Raw genomic sequence first — 22776 nt, forward strand, 5'->3', positions numbered from 1 at the left:
ACCATTAGAATGTAAATTCCATGAGGGAAGGAATTGTAATCTATTTCTTCATTGCTGTTTTCCCCAAAACTAGAACGTGGTGTGGAACAAAGTGGACACTGAGACATTTTTATAAATAAACAATATTTCACAATGCTTATCCATCACCTGACACAGGTGTCATTGCAAGAGACAATTAAGGTCATATTTCTCTTTAAGCAGTGCAATCTAGACAACACCTTATTTTAACATCAGGTCTCCGTTATCTAATGTTCCTAAGTTCATCTCACCACTTGATCAATGGTGGTAAAGAAATCAGTGGCCACAAGTGAACTTTGATCTATGGACTTAAAATTGGGAATTAAAGTTGAGCATTTACTCTGTTTTTTTATGTAGTCTGAGTTAATTATTTATGCTTCTGCTATTGTTCTAATTGATTATCATATCCTTATTGGACTGTAAAATGAAAAATAACACTACTAATATAGTTGTGTTATTTTAGCATTTTTGAAAAATATTTTAAATTAAATACAAGGATTGTTACAAAAGGACTTCAATAGATGTTGTAAATAATTAACCTTTTTTCCAGAGAAGTATTGCGTACACTATGAGGAGTTCATAGTGCTTTAGAATTGTTAAGATCTTTATTAAGCACACCACTGAAGATGAAGTCAAAAGACTTGGTTTTTATCATCATATTAGTCATCTCAGAAGGACTCTGTGCAGAAGGTAAAATTAATTCTGAAGTTCTTTGTTCTCTAAAAAATGTCAAAGGGAAGTCTAATATTCATACAATTTGAGTTTTAATGCTTTAAATTTATTTTCTAAAAACATACTTATAAATATAATTTCTTCTTATAATTTAGGCAGTCTGTTTCCTTTTCTTATAACAGCATAACTTAGAAAAACAAAACAAAACAAAAACACTTGGCATCTCTAGTTTTAGCGGGATAGCAGACCAGAATTTAAATAGTTTAAATAATTTCCAGGCTAATAGCACTGCTATCTAGAAGTCACATGTCAACCTTGATTCTAATTTCCTGTTAGAATCCACTCCTAAGATTGTCAAAAGTTGTATAACTTTAATTCTTTGATTATAAGGTGAGAGCTTAATGTGGGAAATTTAAAGTAGAAATGACCATAAATGACCAGCAAGATTTTTACTCTTGACACTTTAAATTTTGTCCCAAGGATTTATTCATTGGTTGAAGTTATTAAGGAATGCTTATTAGGGTGATCATGTAATTAATCATCTAAACAAGGACAATTTTGAGAGTGAAAGGGGGCTTTACTAATATATACATTGGAACAACAGGTGTAAAGCAAGACTGTCCAGGCAATGAAGATCTGTTGACACCCTCGCTATATAGCCAAGCTGCCAGTAGCCCAGATTACTGTGAGAATGACATGTGGGGGCAATGTACAAGTGTGGGGTATTTAGGAACAGTTATTGGTGTTATTAGGCTGTTGGGTTATCATTAACTGTTAGCAAGAGTAAATATGCAAAGTTGGAAATCACAACAACAAGGCTTTTCTAAAAGTAACACCTTGGGGAATCACATTTTAGTTGAATAGTTTACTACACATTTTCAACCAAAAAAATAAAAATAAAAAAAAAATATATAAGCATTTAAAATTCTGAAAGTGAAATAAATAGAATTCATCTTATTTGATTCCTTTAATTCCAAAATAGGATAATTTTTGCATGAATAATTTCTTTTAATTTTATTTTTCTGTCTAAGAAGAATCAGCTCATATAATAATCTATTGTCTATACCATGAAGACATTACAGTATTCTAGCTAATTTTCTAAATAGTTATGTGTTTATAATCCTACCTCACACAAACAAACTTGTAAACTGCTTGGGGGCAGGGCCCTTGATCTCTTATTCACATGTTCCCCTCTCCCCCACTTGGGTGCTTCAGGGGCAAAAATTGAGTTAGTTCTCATTTCATAGCATGCAATAATCATTGGTCAATGAAAGGTCTCACTCCTGCTTTATTTATATATTTTTCACCTTTATCCCTGATCCCCAACCCCATTTCCCCCACCAACAAATCAGGACCCATCATAATATTTTGATATGTTCTTAAATATGTAAATACCTTTGTAACATGTGAGTCCTGTTTTGTGTATGTGTATTAAATTCGCATAAATGAGAAATTTCTATAGACTTCATCTTTTTGTTTTTTCTTTTTATTTATATGGTTAAAATATATTTCCATGCTGCCGAATCTATTTTGTTATTTTTAACTGCTGCATAATATTTCATTTATTTTACTTATTCACTCTCTTAATGATAGATGTGTTAGTTACCTCTAATACCCTCCTAACCACAAATAACCTGAAAGTAAATATTGTCTTATAATCACCTCATCACTCTGTGAGAATTTCTCTGGCCTATATTTACTTGTGTATAGGATGGTTGGATCAATTCTTGTACTTGGTTTCTGTAAGTACTGACAGATTGCTTTCCAGAAGTTCTCAAATTACACATCTCCAAGAGAAGATGTGGGTTACTGTTTCCCATCATCCTCAACAACACTTCATCTTACCCACTTTTCTTATTTTTGTCATTTTGTTGGTCATAAAATGATACCTCATTTTTATTTAATTTGTGATTCTTTGATTCCTAGTAAGTTGTACATCTCTCCATATACTTGATAGTTGTCCAGACTTCTGTGATTTCCTTATTTATATCTGTTGACCATTTTTGCTTTGTTTTCTTCCTTATTATAGCTTATATGTGGGAGCTCTTTGTAGACTGTATATTTTAAATTCTTGCCAATTTGAGACATTGAAAATCCCCCCTTGCAAAACATTACATTTATGTTAATTTTGCCTATTGTGCCTTTCATTGATATAGATTCTTAATTTTGATGTACTCAATAAAATTTTTCCTTACTTGTCATTTCTGTTTTTTTCCCACCTCTGATTCATATGGTATAAATGGTGCCCTGGAATTGTGCATCTTAGAAGTCCTAGTACCCTCAATTATCATATTTTCACATTGTATTCAAGTACACCAATTGGTGTTTTGGATACATAACCATTCTGTCATTTTCCATATTCAATGAGTTATTTATATCAACTATTTCATTTCCATACCCAGTATTAATACACATTTCTTCTTTGTAGCCATTTATTCCTGCTCTCTATTACCATTGTATTCGCTTTCCTATTTAAAGATGTTTACTATGCAAATTTAAAATTCTTGATCTATTTTTTTTCCATTAATTTTGTTCAATCTCTTTATGGTTGTGATTGACCTTCTCACATTTCCCATTATTTTTCTTTCATGAATTCTTGTTCTCCTAGGCACATCAGCTACCTTGACAGGTAATGTGTGCCACCTGGTGAAGGGGAGGTATGACCCAGGGAGAGTCTTGGAAGTCAAAACATAAGATTGACTGCCCCATTTGTTGCCCCTCCCTGTCAAGCAAATGCTGCCTCTCAGGGAAACTTCTTGTACATCCACCATAGCACTGTTCTTTTTGAAGTGTCCTTTCATTCTAGTTTCCTGGTGCTTGGGTATGGAAAATGGTGAGAAGAATTCTCAGGGGATGGCAGCAGCCTGCACATGATTTTTATCTGCTTCTCCCCTCTATTACACTCTGGAAACATCTTTACTTTACTCATCCATGCAATGCCCACCTCCCTCCACCCTGGTTTGGCATTGCCGTTATTTAATGGTAGCAATAGGATAGGCAGTGACTGCCCAGGCATGGAAGAAAGAGTAACCCTGCTGACTTCAGGCCTTCTTCCACCAATGACTGCTGTTTCCTCCCAACACAACCCTTGGGGGTTACTCAAGAGTTTCCTTCTTTTAAGCATTTTTCTGATTTTAAGGTTTCCTATGAAGATAGAATTTATTAAAATAAATTTTAAATGATGCATGATATATTTAGAAAATGTACAAATCATGAGATATTCCTGTATAAATTTCACAAAATTTACATCACTCAGATCAAGATATAGAACATTAATAGCACCCCAGAAGCTTCCTATAGACACTAAACCCCAGAGGTAACCATTCTGGCTTCTATTACCGTGGATTAGTTTTTCCTCTTTTAATAATTTATTATATGCATACAATATATACACATGAGTGTCTGGCTCTTTCACTCATTATTATGTTTATGAGATTCACCATTCATTCATTCATTCATTCATTCATTCATTCTTGTTGTTGTGTAATATTCCATTGTAGGCATATTCTAAAAGGTATTTATCTAGTCTGCCATTGATGGGCATTTGGTATTTTTCCAGTTTGGAGCTATTATGAATAGCGCTGCTATGAACAATCTTTCACATTTCTGAGTGCACAAATGTATGTTTCTCTATTGGGTGTTATGGTCTGTGCATTTTCAGCTTAATAAATATTCTCAAACTATTTTTCCATAAGTAGTATGAGAGTTCTAGTTTTGCCACATTTTTGTCAATCATTGATGTAGTCTGCTCCTTCATTTCATTATTCCATTGGTTATGTAGTACTATTTCATAGGGGTTCATATTTGTCTTATAACTAATAAACCCTAGTACTTTTTACTAGGGTTTTATCCATTTGAATAACTTGTTTTGTAAAGTTCTTGATCCAGGATTTTATTTTTTAAGTTTGCTTTGTCTTTTTTTTTTTTTAAAAAAAATGCTGTTTATTTCAAAATTCTGTGGATTTGTATTTCTTAAGGAAAACTCCACTTATTCTGGAGCCATGCTGTCCAATTTGATGGCCACTAGCCACATGGGGCTATTGAGCACTCGAAATGTGGCTAGTCCAAATTGAGATGTGCCGTAAGTGTAAATACATAACAGATTTCAAAGACTTAGTAAGATAAAAAGAATTTTAAAAGTATTTTAGATATACCGAGATAAATAAAATCTACTATTAATATTAACTTCACCTGTTTCTTTTTACTGTAATTAATGTGGCTACTAGGAATGTTAGAATTACATCTGTGGCTCACATTTTATTTTCATTGGAGAATGCTGTTATATAGTCAGGGAAAATCAGGGAAAGCTTCCTTGAGGAAGTGTCCTGTCCAGTTTTATCCTGACTCTTCCTAATTCTGATCAAAAAAAAGAAAAGGAAGGCTAGGATTGTCACAAAAAGAATTTTCCAAAGTTGTTATGAGTTACAAAGCCATAGTTTCAGTTAGTTTTAATTCTATTGAGTATAGACCTAAGATTATTGGGTCATGTGGTAATTCTATATTTTACTTTCTGAGGAAATGCCAAACAGTCTTTCACAGCAGCTACACCATTTTACATTCCCACTACAGTGAACAAGTGTTTCTACTTCTCCATATCCTCTCCAGAACTTGTGTTTTCTGTTTTTTTTTTTAAATAAAAGTGTTAGACAATAAAACATAAGTACTCAAGTTTCTGTAAAGCACTTTTAATTTAAAACTGTATTGCTGAGCATCTGCAAGAAGAAGTGAAGCTTCGAGACACACCAGTAGGTGAACGGATATTGAGGACAGCACTTTGAGTGAAGTACATCAGAAACGAAAAGGCAAACCTTTTAATGCCTCACTAATATGGATTAACTAATATGTGTAAACTCTGAGAATTGAATCCTAGAGCACAGCTTATCATGGGAACACTTATTGTAATGGTCCCTGGATTGTCACCTCTTACAGCGGTCACACCTATTCATGAGTTGTAATGGTTATCTCTAAATTCTGAGATGCTGAGCTCTTTGTGTATAACCTGGTTGGTTTCTGGAACTTGGGGTATCTGTGTGACACTTGAAACTCAGAGCTAGAGTTTGGAAGCTATGAATGTCGGTATTCACCTCATTCAGCAACTGTTTTGGGGTCAGTTTGCTGTTCTATCTCTAGTTCCTCCAGGTAAACAGTTAATTCCTCAATTTTTGTTCTCTCTTCTGTTTTAATATAGGTATTTAGGGCAATAAATTTCCCTCTCAGCACTGCCTTTGCTGCATCCTATAAGTTTTGATATGTTGTGTTTTCATTGTCATTTGCCTTGAGGTATTTACTAATTTCTCTTGTAATTTCTTCCTTTACTCACTGGTTTTCTAAGAGTGTGTTGTTTAGTCTCCATATATTTGTGAATTTTATAGTCTTCTGCCTGTTATTTATTTCCAACTTCATTCCATTACAATCTGAGAAAGTATTTTTTATAATATCAATATTTTTAAATTTGTTGAGACTTGCTTTGTGACCCAACGTGTGGTCTATCCTAGAGAATGTTACATGAGCGCTTGAGAAAAATGTGTATCCTGCTGTTGTGGGATGCAGTGTTCTATAAATGTCTGTCAAGTTTAGTTCATTTATCATACAATTCAACATCTCCGTTTCCTTGTTGATCTTCTGTCTAAATGTTCTATCCATTGACGAGAGCGGTGTGTTGAAGTCTCCAACTATTATTGTAGAGGTATCTACTTCTCCTTGCAGTGTTCCAGTGGTTGCCTCATGAATTTTGGGGCACTCTGGCTTGGTGCATAAATATTTATGATTGTTATGTTCTCTTGATGAATTGACCCTTTTATTAATATATAGTATCCTTTGAGTCTTTCAATTGTTTTACTTTTGAAGTCTAATTTGTCTGATATTAATACAGCTATTCCCGCTTTTTTCTGGTTGCTGTTTGCATGAAATATCATTTTCCAGCCTTTCACTTTCAACCTATTTTTGTCTTTGCATCTAAAGTGAGTTTCTTGTAGACAACATATTGATGGGTCCTGTTTTTTAATCCATTCTGCCAGTCTGTGTCTTTTTATTGGGGAGTTTAATCAATTAACATTTAGTGTCATTATTGTAAGGGCAGTGCTTTCTTCTACCATTTTGTCTTTTGGATTTTATATGTCATGTCTTATTTTTCACTCTCTCTCCTTTTACCCTTTCTGATAATCTTCATTTCTATACTCTTCTCCAAGCCTCTCTCCCCTGTCTTTTTCTATCAGCCTGTAGCAATCCCTTTAGTGTTTCTTGTAGTGCCAGTCTCTTATTCACAAACTCTCTCAGTGTCTGTTTGTCTGAAAATATTTTAAACTCTCCCTCCTTCAATTTTGAAGAACAGTTTTGCCAGATATTAGAATTCTTGGTTGGCAGTTCTTCTCTTTTAGTATCTTAAAAATATCATACCACTGTCTTCTCACCTCCGTGGTTTCTGTAGTGAAATCTGTACGTGACGGATTGCTTTTCTCTTGCTGATTTCAAAATTCTCTGTTTGTCTTTGACATTGGACAATCTGATCAGTAAGTGTCTTGGAGTAGGTCTGTTGGGATCTATTCTGTTTGGGGTCTGCTGTACTTCTTGAATTTGTAATTTTCTGTTTTTTCATAAGAGTTGGGAAATTTTCAGTGAATATTTCTTCTATTATTCTTTCTGCGCCTTTCCCCTCTCTTTCCCTCTGGGACACCCATAACACATATATTCATGCACTTCCTGTTGTCACTCAGCTCTCTAAGACCCTGCTCATATTTTTCCATTCTTTTCACCATCTGTTCTTTTATGTGTATGAATTCAAATGTCTGGTCTTCCAATTCACTGATCCTTTCTTCTGTTCAAACCTACTCTTGTATCCCTCCATTGTCTTTTTCATCTCCTCCATCATGCCCTTTATTCCCATAAGTTCTGCCATTTGTTTTTTCAAGTTTATTAATTCTTCTTTATGGTCATCCAGTGTCTTCTTTATATTCCTTCATCTCTTTTGCTTTCATTGACTTGATTTTTGAATTGATTTAGGAGAGTGAACATCTTTAATTAGTTTTTCCTTCAGCTCATTGAACTGATTTAACTTTAGTTGCCTCAACTCATGTATCTCAGTTGAACTATTAGTTGTTCCTTTCGCTAGTCCACATTTTCATGTTTCCTAGCATGGCTCATTATCTTAAGCTGTCTAGGCATCTGATTTTCTTGATTAATTTATTCTGGAGCTCATTTTCACTCTTTTACCTAGGGTTTTCTTGTTGGTTGGCTTTGTTCTCTAACCTTTGGTGTTCAGTTCAGCTTATTCTGGGCCTCTAACTTAGGCTCTATTTGGTTGATTGGAGTTTTCTACCTCTTGTTTTTCTGTTTCTTTCCCTACCTCTATGTAGCCTTTTTGTGTGAGGGTCTCCTCAGATATGGTCAACCCCAGTCAGGTTTTCCCAGTCCAGAGAGGCCCAGGTCTCAGGAAGAGGATATGGAGTTTCCTTGAGCATGAGACTCTCCTGTGAGGCCTTTAGATTCTGTGCTTTTCCTCTCCTGTCCAGCAAGTGGCACTTACCATCCTGCAGCTCCCCCACCAGTGTAAGGAGGTATGGAGCCTTTAGTTCTCCCAATGACCCTGACCCTGTTGGGAGCATGGCTGACTGAAGTTGGTTTCTGAATTCCAGCCCCTGGAGTCTGAATTCCTAGAAGGAGGGCTGCCACTGGAGCTGGACCACAACCCCTGTTCTTGGGGGAAGTTATGGCCTTCAGCAAATTGTCTCCCCCACTAGACTTATCACTTTGTCTCTCAGAGCTATCTTAGCTCTGCTCTTGCCTGGGCCCAAATTGCAAGTCTTTGAGACTTTCTGTAATGGGCTACTTAGAATAGTTATTTAATAAAGAAAGAGAGAAAAAGATAAAAAATAGAAAAAAGGAAAAGAAAGGCCCAATGTAGACTATTTAAAGAAAACTGCTTTAATTCCATCCTTGCAGTTCTGATGGGCTATTGAAATGCAAAAAGACAAGGAGTTGGAGAGCAATTGAGGAGCAAGCAAGAAACCAGAAAAAATGGCTTTTCAGGGAAGGGCCCTGGCTCCCTGAGTTTGTATATGTGCCTGATTCTGTTTGAGCCCAATCCTTCTCCATATTATGTTCAGCCCCAACTCCAAAAGTCTGTTTTTGTTTGTTTGTTTGCTTGCTTGCTTGTTTTCTTTTCTTTTCTTTTTTTTTTTTTCTTTTTTTTTTTTTTTGCAGTTTTTGCAAGCTCTATCTCCTCTCTGAGGGGCTGACTGCTCCCAGATTCTCCAGTGTCTGATCTCAGTTTAATCAATGTTTGGAGTTTTTGTTCAGCAGTCTGGGTTTATTAATCAGTTCTGCAATTGCAGTTCCCCCTGGCTGTGAGGACTTACAGAGTTTACTGATCTCAGTTGCTCCACACACTGGAGACTGTTGTATGATAAGTATCCAAACTCAGATTCCCCTGAGGTGTCCAGTCCACAGAGTTCCTGGCTATCTGCCAGTTGCCCCAGTGGAGTAACTAAAACCCACACCTCACCACTCCACCATCTTCCCCTGCCCCCATACAGCAACTGTTAAGCTGAAAAAGAGTTCAATAGAGATATGAATGAAGTGGATCTGGTTAGGACTAAGGCAAATCAGGCCAAAGGTTAAAAGGCAATAATGACTGCATTTTAAAACTTCAACTTCCATGTGAGACCGAGGGAAGAGAAGTTTCTTTGGTGCATGACCTATGTTTTCTGTGGCACACTAAATAATTTCAGTTGTATGGTCAGTTTATTCAAACACCACAATTACATGGAACTTTGAATAGGAAGTGAGATCTGTAGGTTTGTACAGGTTAGTGTGAAATTCCAATACATCCCAAAGTAATTTTGGCAAAGAATAAGAATATATTTGCAGAGTACCCCTGAGGAACTGGGGAAAAATGCAGAAATTTTGAACATTCCCACCTGGGTTATTACTGATATTCCCATAAACTTTGAGGACTAGCAATTTAGTAGGCAGTGTCCTCGATCTTTGGGCTTGCCCTAATGAAGCTTGTTACTGCAAAGGAGAGTCTAAGCCTACTTATAACTGTGCCTAAAGTCTCCCCCAGAGAAGCTCTTTGTTGTTCAGATGTGGCCCTCTCTCTCTCTCTAAGCCCACGTGGCCGGTAAACTCACTGCCCTTCCCGCTACATGGGACATAACTCCCAGGGGCATAAATCTCCCTGGCAATATGGGAAATGACTCCCAGGGATGAGCTTGTACCCATCATTGTGGGACTGAGAAAATCTTTTTAACCAAAAGGGGGAAGTGAAATGAAACAAAATAAACTTTTAGTGGCTGATAGACTTCAAATGAAGTTGAAAGGTCACTCTGGAGGGCATTCTTTTGTGCTATATAGATATCCTTCTTTAGTTTCTAGTATATTGGAATAGCTAGAAGGAAATACCTGAAACTGTCAAACTGCAACCCAGTAGCTTTGATTCTTGAAGGTGATTGCATAACTATGTAGTTTACCTGGTGTGACTGTGTGATTGTGAAAACCTGGTGGCTCATACTCCCTTTATCCAGTACATGGACAGATGAGTAGAAAAATGGGAACAAAAACTAAATGAGAAATAGGGTGGGATGGGGGTGTTGGAATGTTTTAGGTGTCCTTTTTTACTTTTATTTTTATTTCTTTTGGAATAGGGCAGATATTAAAAAATTGATTCTAATGATGAATGCACATCTATATGATGGTACTGTGAATAATTGTACACTGTGGTTGATTGTAGGGTATATGAATATATCTCAGTAAAATGTATTTAAAAAAATGTATTGCTGCTTGACTTCAAATGAATGGTTTTAGTTATCTGTTTCAATTTTCAGCTTTACATTTATTCATTTCAGAGAAAACCTGTAATCTTCCTAATGTAGAAAATGGAAGGATTGCCCAATATTACTATTCTTTTAAAAGTTATTACTTTCCAATGGGCATAGACAAAAAATTGCCATTCTCCTGCTTGGCTGGTTATACAACTGAAAGTGGGAAACAAGAAGAGCGAACCACATGTACAAGAGAAGGCTGGTCTCCAGAACCAAGGTGTTACAGTAAGTCAGCTGAATTTGTCAGCATAATATTTTTAATGATCAAATAAATTAACTGGCAAAGTAAGGGTCCAATAAAATATGGCAAGTAGTCAAAACTTAATATAGATAAAAATAAAATTATTGGCACTCTATATTTCTACAAGATGAAGGTTGAATTCTGAAATTCTGTAAATAATGATTTCACATTAAGATACTATTTTTTTCTTAATTTTAAATAACCTATGAAGAGAAAAGGGGTGTGTACTGAAACAGTTATTTATTACATTGTAAGGAACAGAGACTCAATTGAATTACTTTAAGTAATGAAGAACTTATGGAGAATTGTGCATAGGAAGCCAGAAAAATGCTTAAGATAACGAGCTAGGGAAGCACAAGATTATTAGTCAAGTGTTTTATCATTGGTGAAACACCTTTTTATGCTTGCTTCTATTCTCATAATAGCCATTGAAATTTTTTTTTTTCTGAATTTTGAGTTCAACATTTGAGAAGGGAATTGGATGAATTCATCATGTCATTTTACTCTATATACCACTGGTCAACCTATCAAATGACTTCCACTGGGTCAGATGACTGCTTTCTCTCTCACATACTCCTGTGGGTTATTTTTATAATTTTAATTCTAGTAACACATATACAATCTAAAATTTCCCCTTTTAGCCACACTCAAATGCATAATTCAGTGCTGTTATTTATGTTCACAATGCTATGGTACCATCACCACCATCCATTACCAAAATAGTTCTATCATCCCAAATAGGAACTCTGTACAACTTAAGCCTTCATTCCCATTCCCTACCCCCACACAGTAACCTATATTCTAGTAGTGTCTAGTGACTCTATGAATTTGCTTATTCTAGTTATTTCACTTCAGTGAGATCATAAGTTATTTGTCCTTTTGTGTCTGGCTTACATTATTCAACACGATGTCTTCAAGGTTCAGCTATACTGTTGCATGTATCAGAACTTCATTCCTTTTTATGGTGAATGATATTCCATTGAATGTGTATAACTTATTTTATTTAAACATTCATTGGTTAATGGATATTTGGGTTGCTTCCATCTTTTGGCAATTGTGAATAATGCTGCTATGAACATCAGTGTGCAGGCATCTGTTCAAGTCCCTGCTTTTTGATTCTTTTTTAAAATCATATTCTTCTATTGTAGAATATTACATATATACATGGAAGTAGTAACTTTCCAATTGTAATTTAGCAAATAGTTAGAGAACAAATTTCAAAGAATATTATGGGTTACAGTTCCATAATTTCAGTAAATTCCAAATAGTAAAATATAGCATAGATAGAAAAAGATAATATCTTTCAAAGTATGATTTAACAAGTAGTTATATAGGAAATTTCTGAAGTTGTTATGAGCTACAATAACATAGTTTCAATTACTTTTGATTCTATTGAATATAGACCTAGGAGTGGGATTATTGGGTCATATGGCAATTTTATACTTAGCTTTCTGAGGAACTGCCAAACTGTCTTCTAGAGCAGCTGCACCATTTTACATTCCCAGTAACAGTGAATGAGTGTTCCTATTTCTCCATATCCTCTCCAACACTTGTGTTTTCTGTTTCTTTCTTTCTTTCTTTTTTTTTTTTTTTAATAAATACATTCTAGTAGGGGTGATATGGTATCTTGTGGTTTTGATTTACATTTTCCTAATGGCTAATGATGTTGAGTATCTTTTCATGTGCTCTTTGGCCATTTGTATATCTTCTTTAGAAAGATGTCTATTCAAGTCTATTACCCAATTTTTATTGGGTTGTTTGTCTTTTTATTGTTGAGTTATAGGATATATTTGTATATTATGGATATTAAACCCTTATTGGATATGTGGTTTCCAAATATTTTCTCCCACTGAGTAGATTGTTTTTTACTTTCATTATAAAGTACTTTGAAGAACCAAAATTAAATTTCAATAAGGTCCCATTTATCTATTTTTTCTTTTGTTGCTTGTGCTTTTGTTGTAAAGTCTAAGAAACCATTGCCTAACACAAGATCTTGAATATGCTTCCATACATTTTGTTCTAGATGTTTTATAGTCCTGTTTCTTATACTTAGGTCTTTGAACCATTTTGAGTTATTATTCCTCTATGGTGTGAGTTAGAAGTCTCCTTCATTCTTTTATATATGGATATCCGGGTCTTCCAGTACCATTTGTTGAAAAGACTATTCTTTCCCAATTAAGTAAATTTGGGAGCCTTGACAAAAATCAGTTGCCAAAGATCTGAGGGTCTATTTCTGAACTCTCAACTTTATTGCATTGGTCTATGTATCTATCCATGTGCCAGTACCATGCTGTTTTTTTTTTTTTTTCATTTTTATTGAGATTGTTCAGATACCATACAATTATCCAAAGATCCATAGTGTACAATCCCTTGCCCCTGGGTACCCTCATACAGCTGTGCATCCATCACACTTAATTTTTGTTCAATTTTTAGAAACTTTTCATTACTCCAGACGAGAAATAAAGTGAAAGATGAAAAAAGAAAAAAAGAAAAGGAAACTCTAATCCTCCCCTATCCCTAATCAACCCCCCTCAATTGTTGACTCATAGTATTGATATAATACATTTGTTCCTGTTTATGAAAAAATGTTGAAATACTACTAACTGTAGTATATAGTCTGTAATAGGTATATAGTTCTTCCCTATATGCCCCTGTATTATTAACGTCTAATTGTATTGTCATACATTTGTTCTGGTTCATGGAAGTGATTTCTAGTATTTGTACAGTTGATCATGGACATTGCCCACCATAGGATTCAGTTTTATACATTCCCATCTTTTGACCTCCAACTTTCCTTCTGGTGACATATATGACTCTGAGCTTCCCCTTTCCACCTCATCCACACACCATTCGGAGCTGTTAGTTATTCTCACATCTTGCTACCAACACCCCTGTTCATTTCTAAACATTTAAGTTCATCCTAATTGAACATTCTGTTCATACTAAGCAACCACTCTCCATTATTAAGCCTTGTCCTATATCTTGGTACCTTATATTTCTTGTCTATGAGTTTACATATTATAATTAGTTCCTATCAGTGAGACCCTGAAATAATTGTCCTAATGTGTCTGGCTTATTTCACTCAGTATATTGTCCTCGAGGTTTTGTCATCAACCCATTTTTTTTAATATGGTTTTGTTCACTCACCATACATTCCATCCCAAGTAAATAATCAATGGTTCTCTGCATGGTCATAAATTTATGTGTTCACCACCTTCACCACTATCTATATAAGAGCATGTACATTTCTTCCACAAGGCAGGAGGGAGAGTCAAAGAAGGCAAAAGAAAGAGGGAAAAAAAATAACAGCTAGGAAGCAGCAAAAGGAAAAACAACCCTAAATCAAAGCAGAACAAAGAATCAGATAATACCACCAATGTCAAGCGTCCAACATGCCTCCCCTATCCCCCTCCTCTTATCTGCATTCACCTTGGTATATCACCTTTGTTACATTAAAGGAAGCATAATACAATGATTCTGTTAGTTGCAGTCTCTAGTTTCTGCTCATTGCATCCCTCCCCCAATGCCTCCCCATTTTTAACACCTTGCAAGGTTGACATTTGCTTGTTCTCCTTCATAAAAGAACATATTTGTATATTTTATCACAATTGTTGAGTACTCTAGATTTCACCAACTGACACAGTCCCAGTCGTTATCTTTCCTCCTTTCTTGTGGTGTCTCACATGCTCCCCACCTTCCTCTCTCAACCGTATTCATAGTTACCTTTGCTCAGTGTACTTACATTGTTGTGCTATCATCTCCCAAAATTGTGTTCCAAACCACGCACTCCTGTCTTCTATCACCCTGTAGTGCTCCCTTTAGTATGTCCTGTAGGGCAGGTGTCTTGTTCACAAAGTCTCTCATTGTCTGTTTGTCAGAAAATATTTTGAGCTCTTCCTCATATTTGAAGGACAGCTTTGCTGGATATAGGCTTCTTGGTTGGCGGTTTTTCTCTTTCAGTATCTTAAATATATCACACCACTTCCTTCTTGCCTGCATGGTTTCTGCTGAGAGATCCGCACAGTCTTAATAAGCTTCCTTTGTATGTAATGGATCGCTGTTCTCTTGCTGTTTTCAGGATTCTCTCTTTGTCTTTGACATTTGATAATCTGATTATTAAGTGTCTTGACGTAGGCCTATTCATGTCTCTTCTGTTTGGAGTATGCTGCACTTCTTGGATCTGTAATTTTATGTCTTTCATAAGAGATGGGAAATTTCCATTAATTATTTCCTCTATTATTGCTTCTGCCCCCTTTCCCTTCGCTTCTTCTTCTGGGACACCAATGATATGTATATTATTGTACTTTGTTTCATCCTTGAGTTTCCGGAGACGTTGCTCATATTTTTTCATTCTTTTCTCCATCTGCTCCTTTGCGTGTAGGCTTTCAGGTGTTTTGTTCTCCAGTTCCTGAGTGTTTTCTTCTGCCTCTTGAGATCTGCTGTTGTATGTTTCCATTGTGTCTTTCATCTCTTGTGTTGTGCCTTTCATTTCCATAGATTGTACTAGTTGTTTTTTTGAACTTTTGATTTCTGCCGTATATATGCCCAGTGTTTCCTTCACAGCCTCTATCTCTTTTGCAATATCTTCTCTAAACTTTTTGAATTGATTTAGCATTAGTTGTTTAAATTCCTGTATCTCAGTTGAAGTGTATGTTTGTTCCTTTGACTGGGCCATAACTTTGTTTTTCTTAGTGTAGGTTGTAATTTTCTGTTGTCTAGGCATGGTTTCCTTGGTTATCCAAATCAGGTTTTCCCAGACCAGAACAGGCTCAGGTCCCAGAGGGAAGAAATATTCAGTATCTAGTTTCCCTGTGGGTGTGTCTTAGAAAATTGCTCCACCCTTTGATGCCTCAGGTCACTGTGCTTTTCTGCCCAGCAGGTGATGCCTGTTAGCCTAGAATTCTTGACTGGTGTGAGGAGGTATGGCCGTGTTCCCCCAGGCTCTGGGGTCTGGTTCTGAATGGAAAGGGCCCCACCCCTTTCCTCTTAGAGAAGACTGACCCCCCAGGTGGAGGTCATTAGCATTTCAATGGTCTTCCTCTCTGCTTGTGGTGTCTCCACCCTTCCCCAAGTCACAGCCCTGGAAACTGAAAATGACTGGGGCTTTCTCCACTGAGCCAAAAAAGAAACAGATAGTCCCCTTCAGACCCAGTCCAAGGCAACCCTCCAGCTCTCCAAGGTCAGTCGTCACCCAAAGCCTCTTTCTGTTTTTTGGGGATGCGTACCTGTAGTGAGCAGTTCACTTAAAACCCCAGTTGGAGCTCAGCTGAGCTATATTCACTTGCTGGGAGAGAGCTTCTCTCTGGCACCACGAGGCTTTGCAGCTCGGGCTATGGGGGAGGGAGTCTCATGACTTGGTTCTGGAGGTTTTACTTACAGATTTTATGCTGTGTTCTTGGGCATTCCTCCCAATTCAGGTTGGTGTATGATGAGTGGATGGTCTCGTTTGTCCCCCCGCAGTTATTCTGGATTATTTACTAGTTGTTTCTGTTTTTTTGTAGTTGTTCCAGGGGGACTACTTAGCTTCCACTCCTCTCTATGCCGCCATCTTGCCCAAGTCACCATGCTGTTTTGACCACTGCATAATTGTAATAAGTTTTAAAATCAAGAAATGTGACTCCTCCAACTTCATACTTCTTTTTCAAGATGGTTTTGGCTATTTGAGGCCCGTTACCCTTCCAAATACATTTAATGATTGGCTTTTCCATTTCTGCAAAGTAGGCTGTTAGAGTTTTGATTGGGATTGTGTTTAACTTGAAATCATTTTGCACAAAATTGACATGTTGATGATAGTTAGTTTTCTAATCCATGAGCATGAAACATGAGTACATAATATCCTTCCATTTATTTAGATCTTCCTTGATTTCTTTCAACAAAGTTTTGTGAAGTTTTCCATGTGTAAGTCCTTTATTCCTGGTTAAATTTATTCCTAAATATTTGATTCATTTAGTTGCTCTTTTCAGTGGACTTTCTTTCTTGATTTCCTCTTCAGATTGCTCACTGCTAGTGTATAGAAACACTACTGATTTTTTAAGTTGGTCTTACACCCTGCCACTTTGCTGAATTTGTTTATTTGTCCCAGTAACTTTTTTTGTGGATTTTTCAAGATTTTCTGTGTAGGATCATGTCATCTGCAAAGAGGGATAGTTCTACTTTCTTCCTTTCCAATTGGATACCTTTTATTTCTCTCCATTGCTTAATTGCTCTAGCTAAGACTTCCAGTACAATAGTAAAAAAGAGTAGACAGTGGGTATCCTTGTCTTGTTCCTAATCTTAGAAGGAAATGTTTCAATATTTCACATTAAGTATGATATCAGCAGGGTTTTTCTCAGGTATGCCCTTTATATGTGGAGAAAGTTTCCTTCTGTTAATTATTTTCTAAGTGTTTTTATTAAGAAATAGTGTTGGATTTTGACAAACGCCTTTTCTGCGTGAATTGAGATGTTCATGTGTTTTTTTTTTCCTCTCCATTTTGTTAATGTGGTGTATGGCATTAATTGATTTTCTTACGTGGAACCACACTTGTATACCAAGGATAAAACCCACTTGAATGTGGTGTATGATTCTTTTAATGTGTTGTTGTTGGATTCAATTTGCAAGTATTTTGATGAGGATTTTTGCATCTATAGTCATAAGATAAATTGGTATTTAATATCTTTATCAGGCTTTGGTATTAGGGTGGCATTAGAATGAGTTAGGTAGTGTTCCTTCTTCTTGAATTTTTTGGAAGAGTTGAGCAGGAGTTGTATTAATTCACCCTGTAACACTTGGTAGAATTCACCTGTGAAACCATCTGGTCATGAGCTTTTCTTTGTTGGGAGGTTTTTATGACTGATTCAATCTCTTAATTGGTCTGTTGAGATCTTTTATTTTCTCCAGAGTCAATGTAGATTGTGTGTTTCTAGGAATCAGTTCATTTCATTTATGTTTTTTAATTTTGTTGGTCTACAGAGGTTTGTAGTATCATCTTATGAAACTTTTATTTCTGTGGGGTCAGTAATAATGTCTCCCTCTCATTTCTGATTTCATTTACTTGAATTTTCTCTCTTTTTCCTTCCATATAACTTTTTTTTACTTTGAGTATACTTTTTTTTTAATTTAAATGGTTTTATTCACACACCATACAATGCACCCTAAGTATAGAATTGATGCTTCTTGGCATAATCACATAATTATGCATTCACCTTCAAACTCAATATGAGAACATTTTCATTTCTTCTAAAAAAAAACCCATACACATCATATCCCCCCTATTATTAACATTTAGCTTTGGTATAGTGCTTTTGTTGCAACTAATAAAATAACATTACAATGTTGCTGTTGACTATGGACCTCAGTTTCCATGAATTGTATTTTTCTTCTGAACCACCCTATTATTAACATCTTGTAAGAGTGACATACATTTGCTCTAGTTCATGTAAGAACTTTCTTATATTTGTACAATTAGCCACTGTGATTCTCCACACTAGGTTTCACTAAATTATACAGTCCTAGTTTTCTTAAAATTCAGTTTTATTAAGATATATTCACATATCATACAGTATCCATGGTGTACAATCAACTGTTCACGGTACCATCATATAGCTGTCCATTCATCACCCCAATCTATTTTTGAATATTTTCCTTATACCAGAAAGAACCAGAATAAAAAAGAAAAATAAAAAAGAACACCCAGATCACCCTGCCATTCCACCCTATTTTTCATTTAGTTTCTGTGTCCATTTTTCTATTCATCCATCCATACACTGGATAAAGGGAGTGTGATCCACAAGGTTTTCACAATCACACTGTCATCCCTTGTAATCTACATTGTTATACAATTGTCTTCAAGTGTCAAGGCTACTGGGTTGCAGTTTGATAGTTTCAGGTATTTACTTCTAGCTATTCCAATACATTAAAACCTAAAAAGTGTTATCTATAAAGTGTGTAAGAATGGCCACTAGAGTGACCTCTTGACTCCATTTGAAATCTCTCAGCCACTGAAGCTTTATTTCATTTCATCTCACATTCCCCTTTCAGTCAAGAAGATGCTCTCAATCCCATGATGCTGGGTCCAGATTCAACGCTGAGAATCATATCCTCCATTGCCAGGGAGATTTACACCCCTGGGAGTCAGGTCCCGTGTAGGGGGGAGGGGAGTGAGATCACCTGCTAAGGTGGCTTAGTTAGAGAGAGAGGCCACATGTGAGCAACAAAGAGGCACTCAGGGGGAGACTCTTAGGCACAATTATAAGCAGGTTTAACCTCTGCTTTGCAGTAACAAGCTTCATAGGGGCAAGCCCCAAGACAGAGGGTTCAGCATGTCAAGCCATCAATCGTCAGTGTTTGTGAGAACATCAGCAAAAATCCAGGTGAGGAAGTCTAACACCTCTGCATCCTCCCCCAGCTCTTCAGGGGGTCCCTGATTATATATTTTTATTCTCTGCCCAAATTACTTTGAGATGTGTTGCTTTTTCACTCTAACCTATACAGGCCTACCATATCTCACTCCTTATTCAAAGTTCCATGTCATTGTGGTGTTTGAACAAACTGACTGTCAAAGTTGTATTGTTTAGAAAATATAGATCCTACACAAAATAAACATTTCTTCCCTTGGTCTCACATGGAAGTTGAAGTTTTAACATACAGTCAGTTTCACCTTTTACCCTTTGGCCCTATTTGCCCTAGTCTTAACCAGATCTGCTTCACTCCTATCTGTAATTGAAGTCTGGGCTCTTTTTCAGCTTTTTGTTTTTTGTTTTTTTTTTTAACAGTTTCTGTATGAATTAATACTGATATTCATGTCTGCTGAGCTCTAGCTCTGAGTTTCAGGTGTCACACAGATATCCAATGTTCCAGACACCAATCAGGTTATACACCAAGGGATCAACATCTCAGAATTTGGAGATAGCCATTACAATTCAGGAATAGATTTGACTGCTGTAAGAGCTTACAATCTAGGGACCATTACAATAATCATTCCCCTGTTAGGCTGTGCTCTAAGATTCAATTCTGAGTTTACACATTGTGGTTTGCCCATAATGGTGAGGCATTATAGTGTTTGCCTTTGTTTCTGGTGTACTTCACTCAAAATGCTGTCTACAGGATCCATTCACCTCATTGCATGTCTCACAACTTCACTCCTTCTCGTAGTTGCTCAATATTCCATTGCATGTATACACCACAGTTCACTATTCTGTTCCTCAGTCAATGTACCTTTAGGCCTCCTCCACCCACTGCAAATCATGAGTACTGCCTCCGTAAACACCAGTGTGCAAATATCCATTCATGTCTCTGCTCTCAGATCGTCCAAGTACATACCCCATAATGAAGTTGCAGGACCTTATGGCCCCCACATACTTAGCTTCATGTGGAACCACCACAGTGACCTCCAGAAAGGCTACACCATTCTACCTCATCAATAGTAAATAGGGAAATCCCTCTCTCCATGTTCTGTCCAGCACTTTTACCTCTATTTATATTTTTTCCTATAATTTTATAGATATATATTCACCTAACATACAATTATCCACAGTGTACAATCAGTTGTTCACAGTATCATCATACAGTTGTATATTTATCACCACAGTCAGCACTTGAACATATTGATTACTATGAAAAAGGGTTTTTTTTGGTGAATAGTAGAAAAGATAATAATAAAAAGAAAAATAAAGTGTCATAGAATACAATATGTTAGTAAGGACAGAAAACAACACCATTACAAAGAGTCCTATATCCCTCCCTTATATCCCCCTCTCATACACATTTAACTTTGGTATATTGCCTTTGTAACATTTAATGGAAGCATATTACAATATTACTGTTGACCATAGACTCCAGCTTGCTTTGATTATGTTTTTTTTTTCCCAAATAGCATCCCTTTTTCAACACTTTGCCTGGTTGACATTCATTTGTTTTCTCACATGTGAGAACATTTTTATATTTGTACATTTAGTAACAGTCATTGGCCACTCCAGTTTTTGCCAAGTTATACAGTCCTAGTCTTCATCATCTATCTTTACCCCTGGTGTCATACATTCCCCTATCCCAACTCTTTCAGCTTTACTCACAGACATCTTTGTTCAGGTTTTTACAATATTGTCCTACCATCAGAGTATTATGTTATCTGTTTCTGGACAGTCTCAGTTTTTATCTTCTAGCTTTCCTTCTGGTGACATACATCACCCTAGCCTTCTTTCAGCCATACTCACACTCAGCTTTGTTAATTACACTTAAAATATTGTACTACTGTTCCAGTTTGCTAAAGCTGCCAGTATGCAAAATACCAGAAATAGATTGACTTTTATAAAGGGAATTTATTAGGTTATAAATTTACAGTTCTAAGGCCATAAAAGTGTCCAAACTAAAGCATCAACAAGAGGATACCTTCACTGAAGAAAGACCGGTGGCATCTGGAACACTTCTGTCATCTGGGAAGGCATGTGGCTGGCATCTACTGGCCCTTTGCTCCCTGGTCCTGATTTCCAAATTACTTTCTCCAAAATATGTCTGAGCTTCTTTGTTTGTTCTACCAGACTGTTTCTCTCTAAGCATCTGGGAGTCCTCTCTTTGCTTCTCTAGGGGAAACTCTGGGCTTCATCTCCAAACATCCTTCTGTCTGCATCTCCAAGCATCTCGAAGCATCTCTGTCCACTTTGACTTCTTGCCTGTCTTCCTGAGCCTCTTAAAAGACACCAGTGATTTAATTAAGACCCACCAAGAATGGGTGGGGTCACACTTCCATGGAAATGATCTAATCAAAAGTTCTCACCTACAGTTGGGTGGTCACATCTCCATGGAAACATTCAATCAAAAGGTTCCAGCCTAATCAAAAGACCCCAGAAGATTGCATTGAAGAACATGGCTTTTGTGGGAGACATAATAGATTCAAAGCAGCACACTGTTCCACCTGTCTGAAATGGGCTTATCTGCCCTTAGGACAAACTCTGGGAGGGCAAGCCTGAGACACCTTCCATCTCTCAACTTCCTCCTGACATACAGGCACCCCAGTATACACACAATGGCCACTCTTCTCCCTCTGGAACTGGGTCAGGGACTCACAATGGGAAGGCAAGCTGGCTCCATGCTGTTTTCCATAATTTGGTGGAGTGTTACTATCTTTAACATTCCTCTGCCACCTTTGCCTGTGTGGGGTTAGAATGATGGCCAACTTCAGAGCTGGCCCCCAGTGATCTGTAGTGGCTGATCAAAGGGAGAGATGTGGGACCAGACCACACCCCCCCAAAGTTTGGAAGACTAGGTTTTTATTTCCTACCCTGGCACCAGCAAGCTGTACCAGTAGCCTGAGCTCCTGTTCCCACTGCTGCCTACCAGGAGGCTGGGGGAAGGGAAATGTTAGCTGCTGCATGGAGGGTGAAACTCACCAGTATTTATCACAAGTTACTAGCCTCTTCCTCCTGCTCCTTCCTGGACACTGCATAGTTTCCCCCTATATTCTGGAGTTACAAAGGTCTATTCAGACAATTCCTGCCAGTTCAATAGTTGTTTGGGTGGAGAGACTGATTCCTAGAGCTTCTCACTTCTCCATTTTTCCATAATCCTCCCTCTCCATTTTTTTAGGTGCCCTCTCTTGAGCTAAGAATTCCCTAAGCTCTGTCTTTCAGGGTAAGGGGCTTTAGCTGAGTCAGTTTCATCTAAAAGAGGAAGTGGGCCTGGTGGTTAATGTAGCTAATGTATCTAGTAAACATACCATTTGGGATAAATATCCATTCTGTGATTTGAGGACAGACCATAAATTTAGGCATTGCCTTTTTAATATTAACATAAGCCATAGAATAACTCTAATAATAAATCTCTTTCATAACCAGAGTATAAAATAAGTTAAAATCCCTAGGTTAACTATTTTAGCTAGAAGGGAAGAACAGTGAAATAGGAGCCAGGAGAGAAGAACTCAAGTAAAGCAGTGAGTATAATGGTTAGGATACAATCTCTGCAGACTGTTTGCATGTGAAAACAGTTCATCCATTGGGAAGTAACTTAAAATTTCACTTCTATAAAATGGGGATGATACTTCTTCTTAAATGAGAA

At 36.8% G+C, this 22776-nt stretch overlaps 1 protein-coding gene across 3 annotated transcripts in view; it reads left to right on the top strand.

Moving 5' to 3' along the window:
• Positions 1-556: 556 nt before the first annotated feature.
• Positions 557-22776, top strand: part of F13B (coagulation factor XIII B chain) — a 48515-nt gene continuing 26295 nt past the window's right edge. Inside the window, exons 1-2 of one of the 3 annotated variants that reach the window (XM_037825106.1) lie at positions 557-708; positions 10533-10733. In XM_037825106.1, the coding sequence (XP_037681034.1) occupies positions 645-708; positions 10533-10733 (265 nt within the window). In that variant the 5' untranslated portion in view covers positions 557-644. Of the gene's footprint in view, positions 709-10532; positions 10734-19006; positions 19101-22776 lie in introns of those variants that run through there. The other 2 variants (XM_037825108.1, XM_037825107.1) reach the window with 2 other exon arrangements.

Source organism: Choloepus didactylus, chromosome 2 (genome assembly GCF_015220235.1).
Source record: "Choloepus didactylus isolate mChoDid1 chromosome 2, mChoDid1.pri, whole genome shotgun sequence".
Lineage (NCBI taxonomy): Eukaryota > Metazoa > Chordata > Mammalia > Pilosa > Megalonychidae > Choloepus > Choloepus didactylus.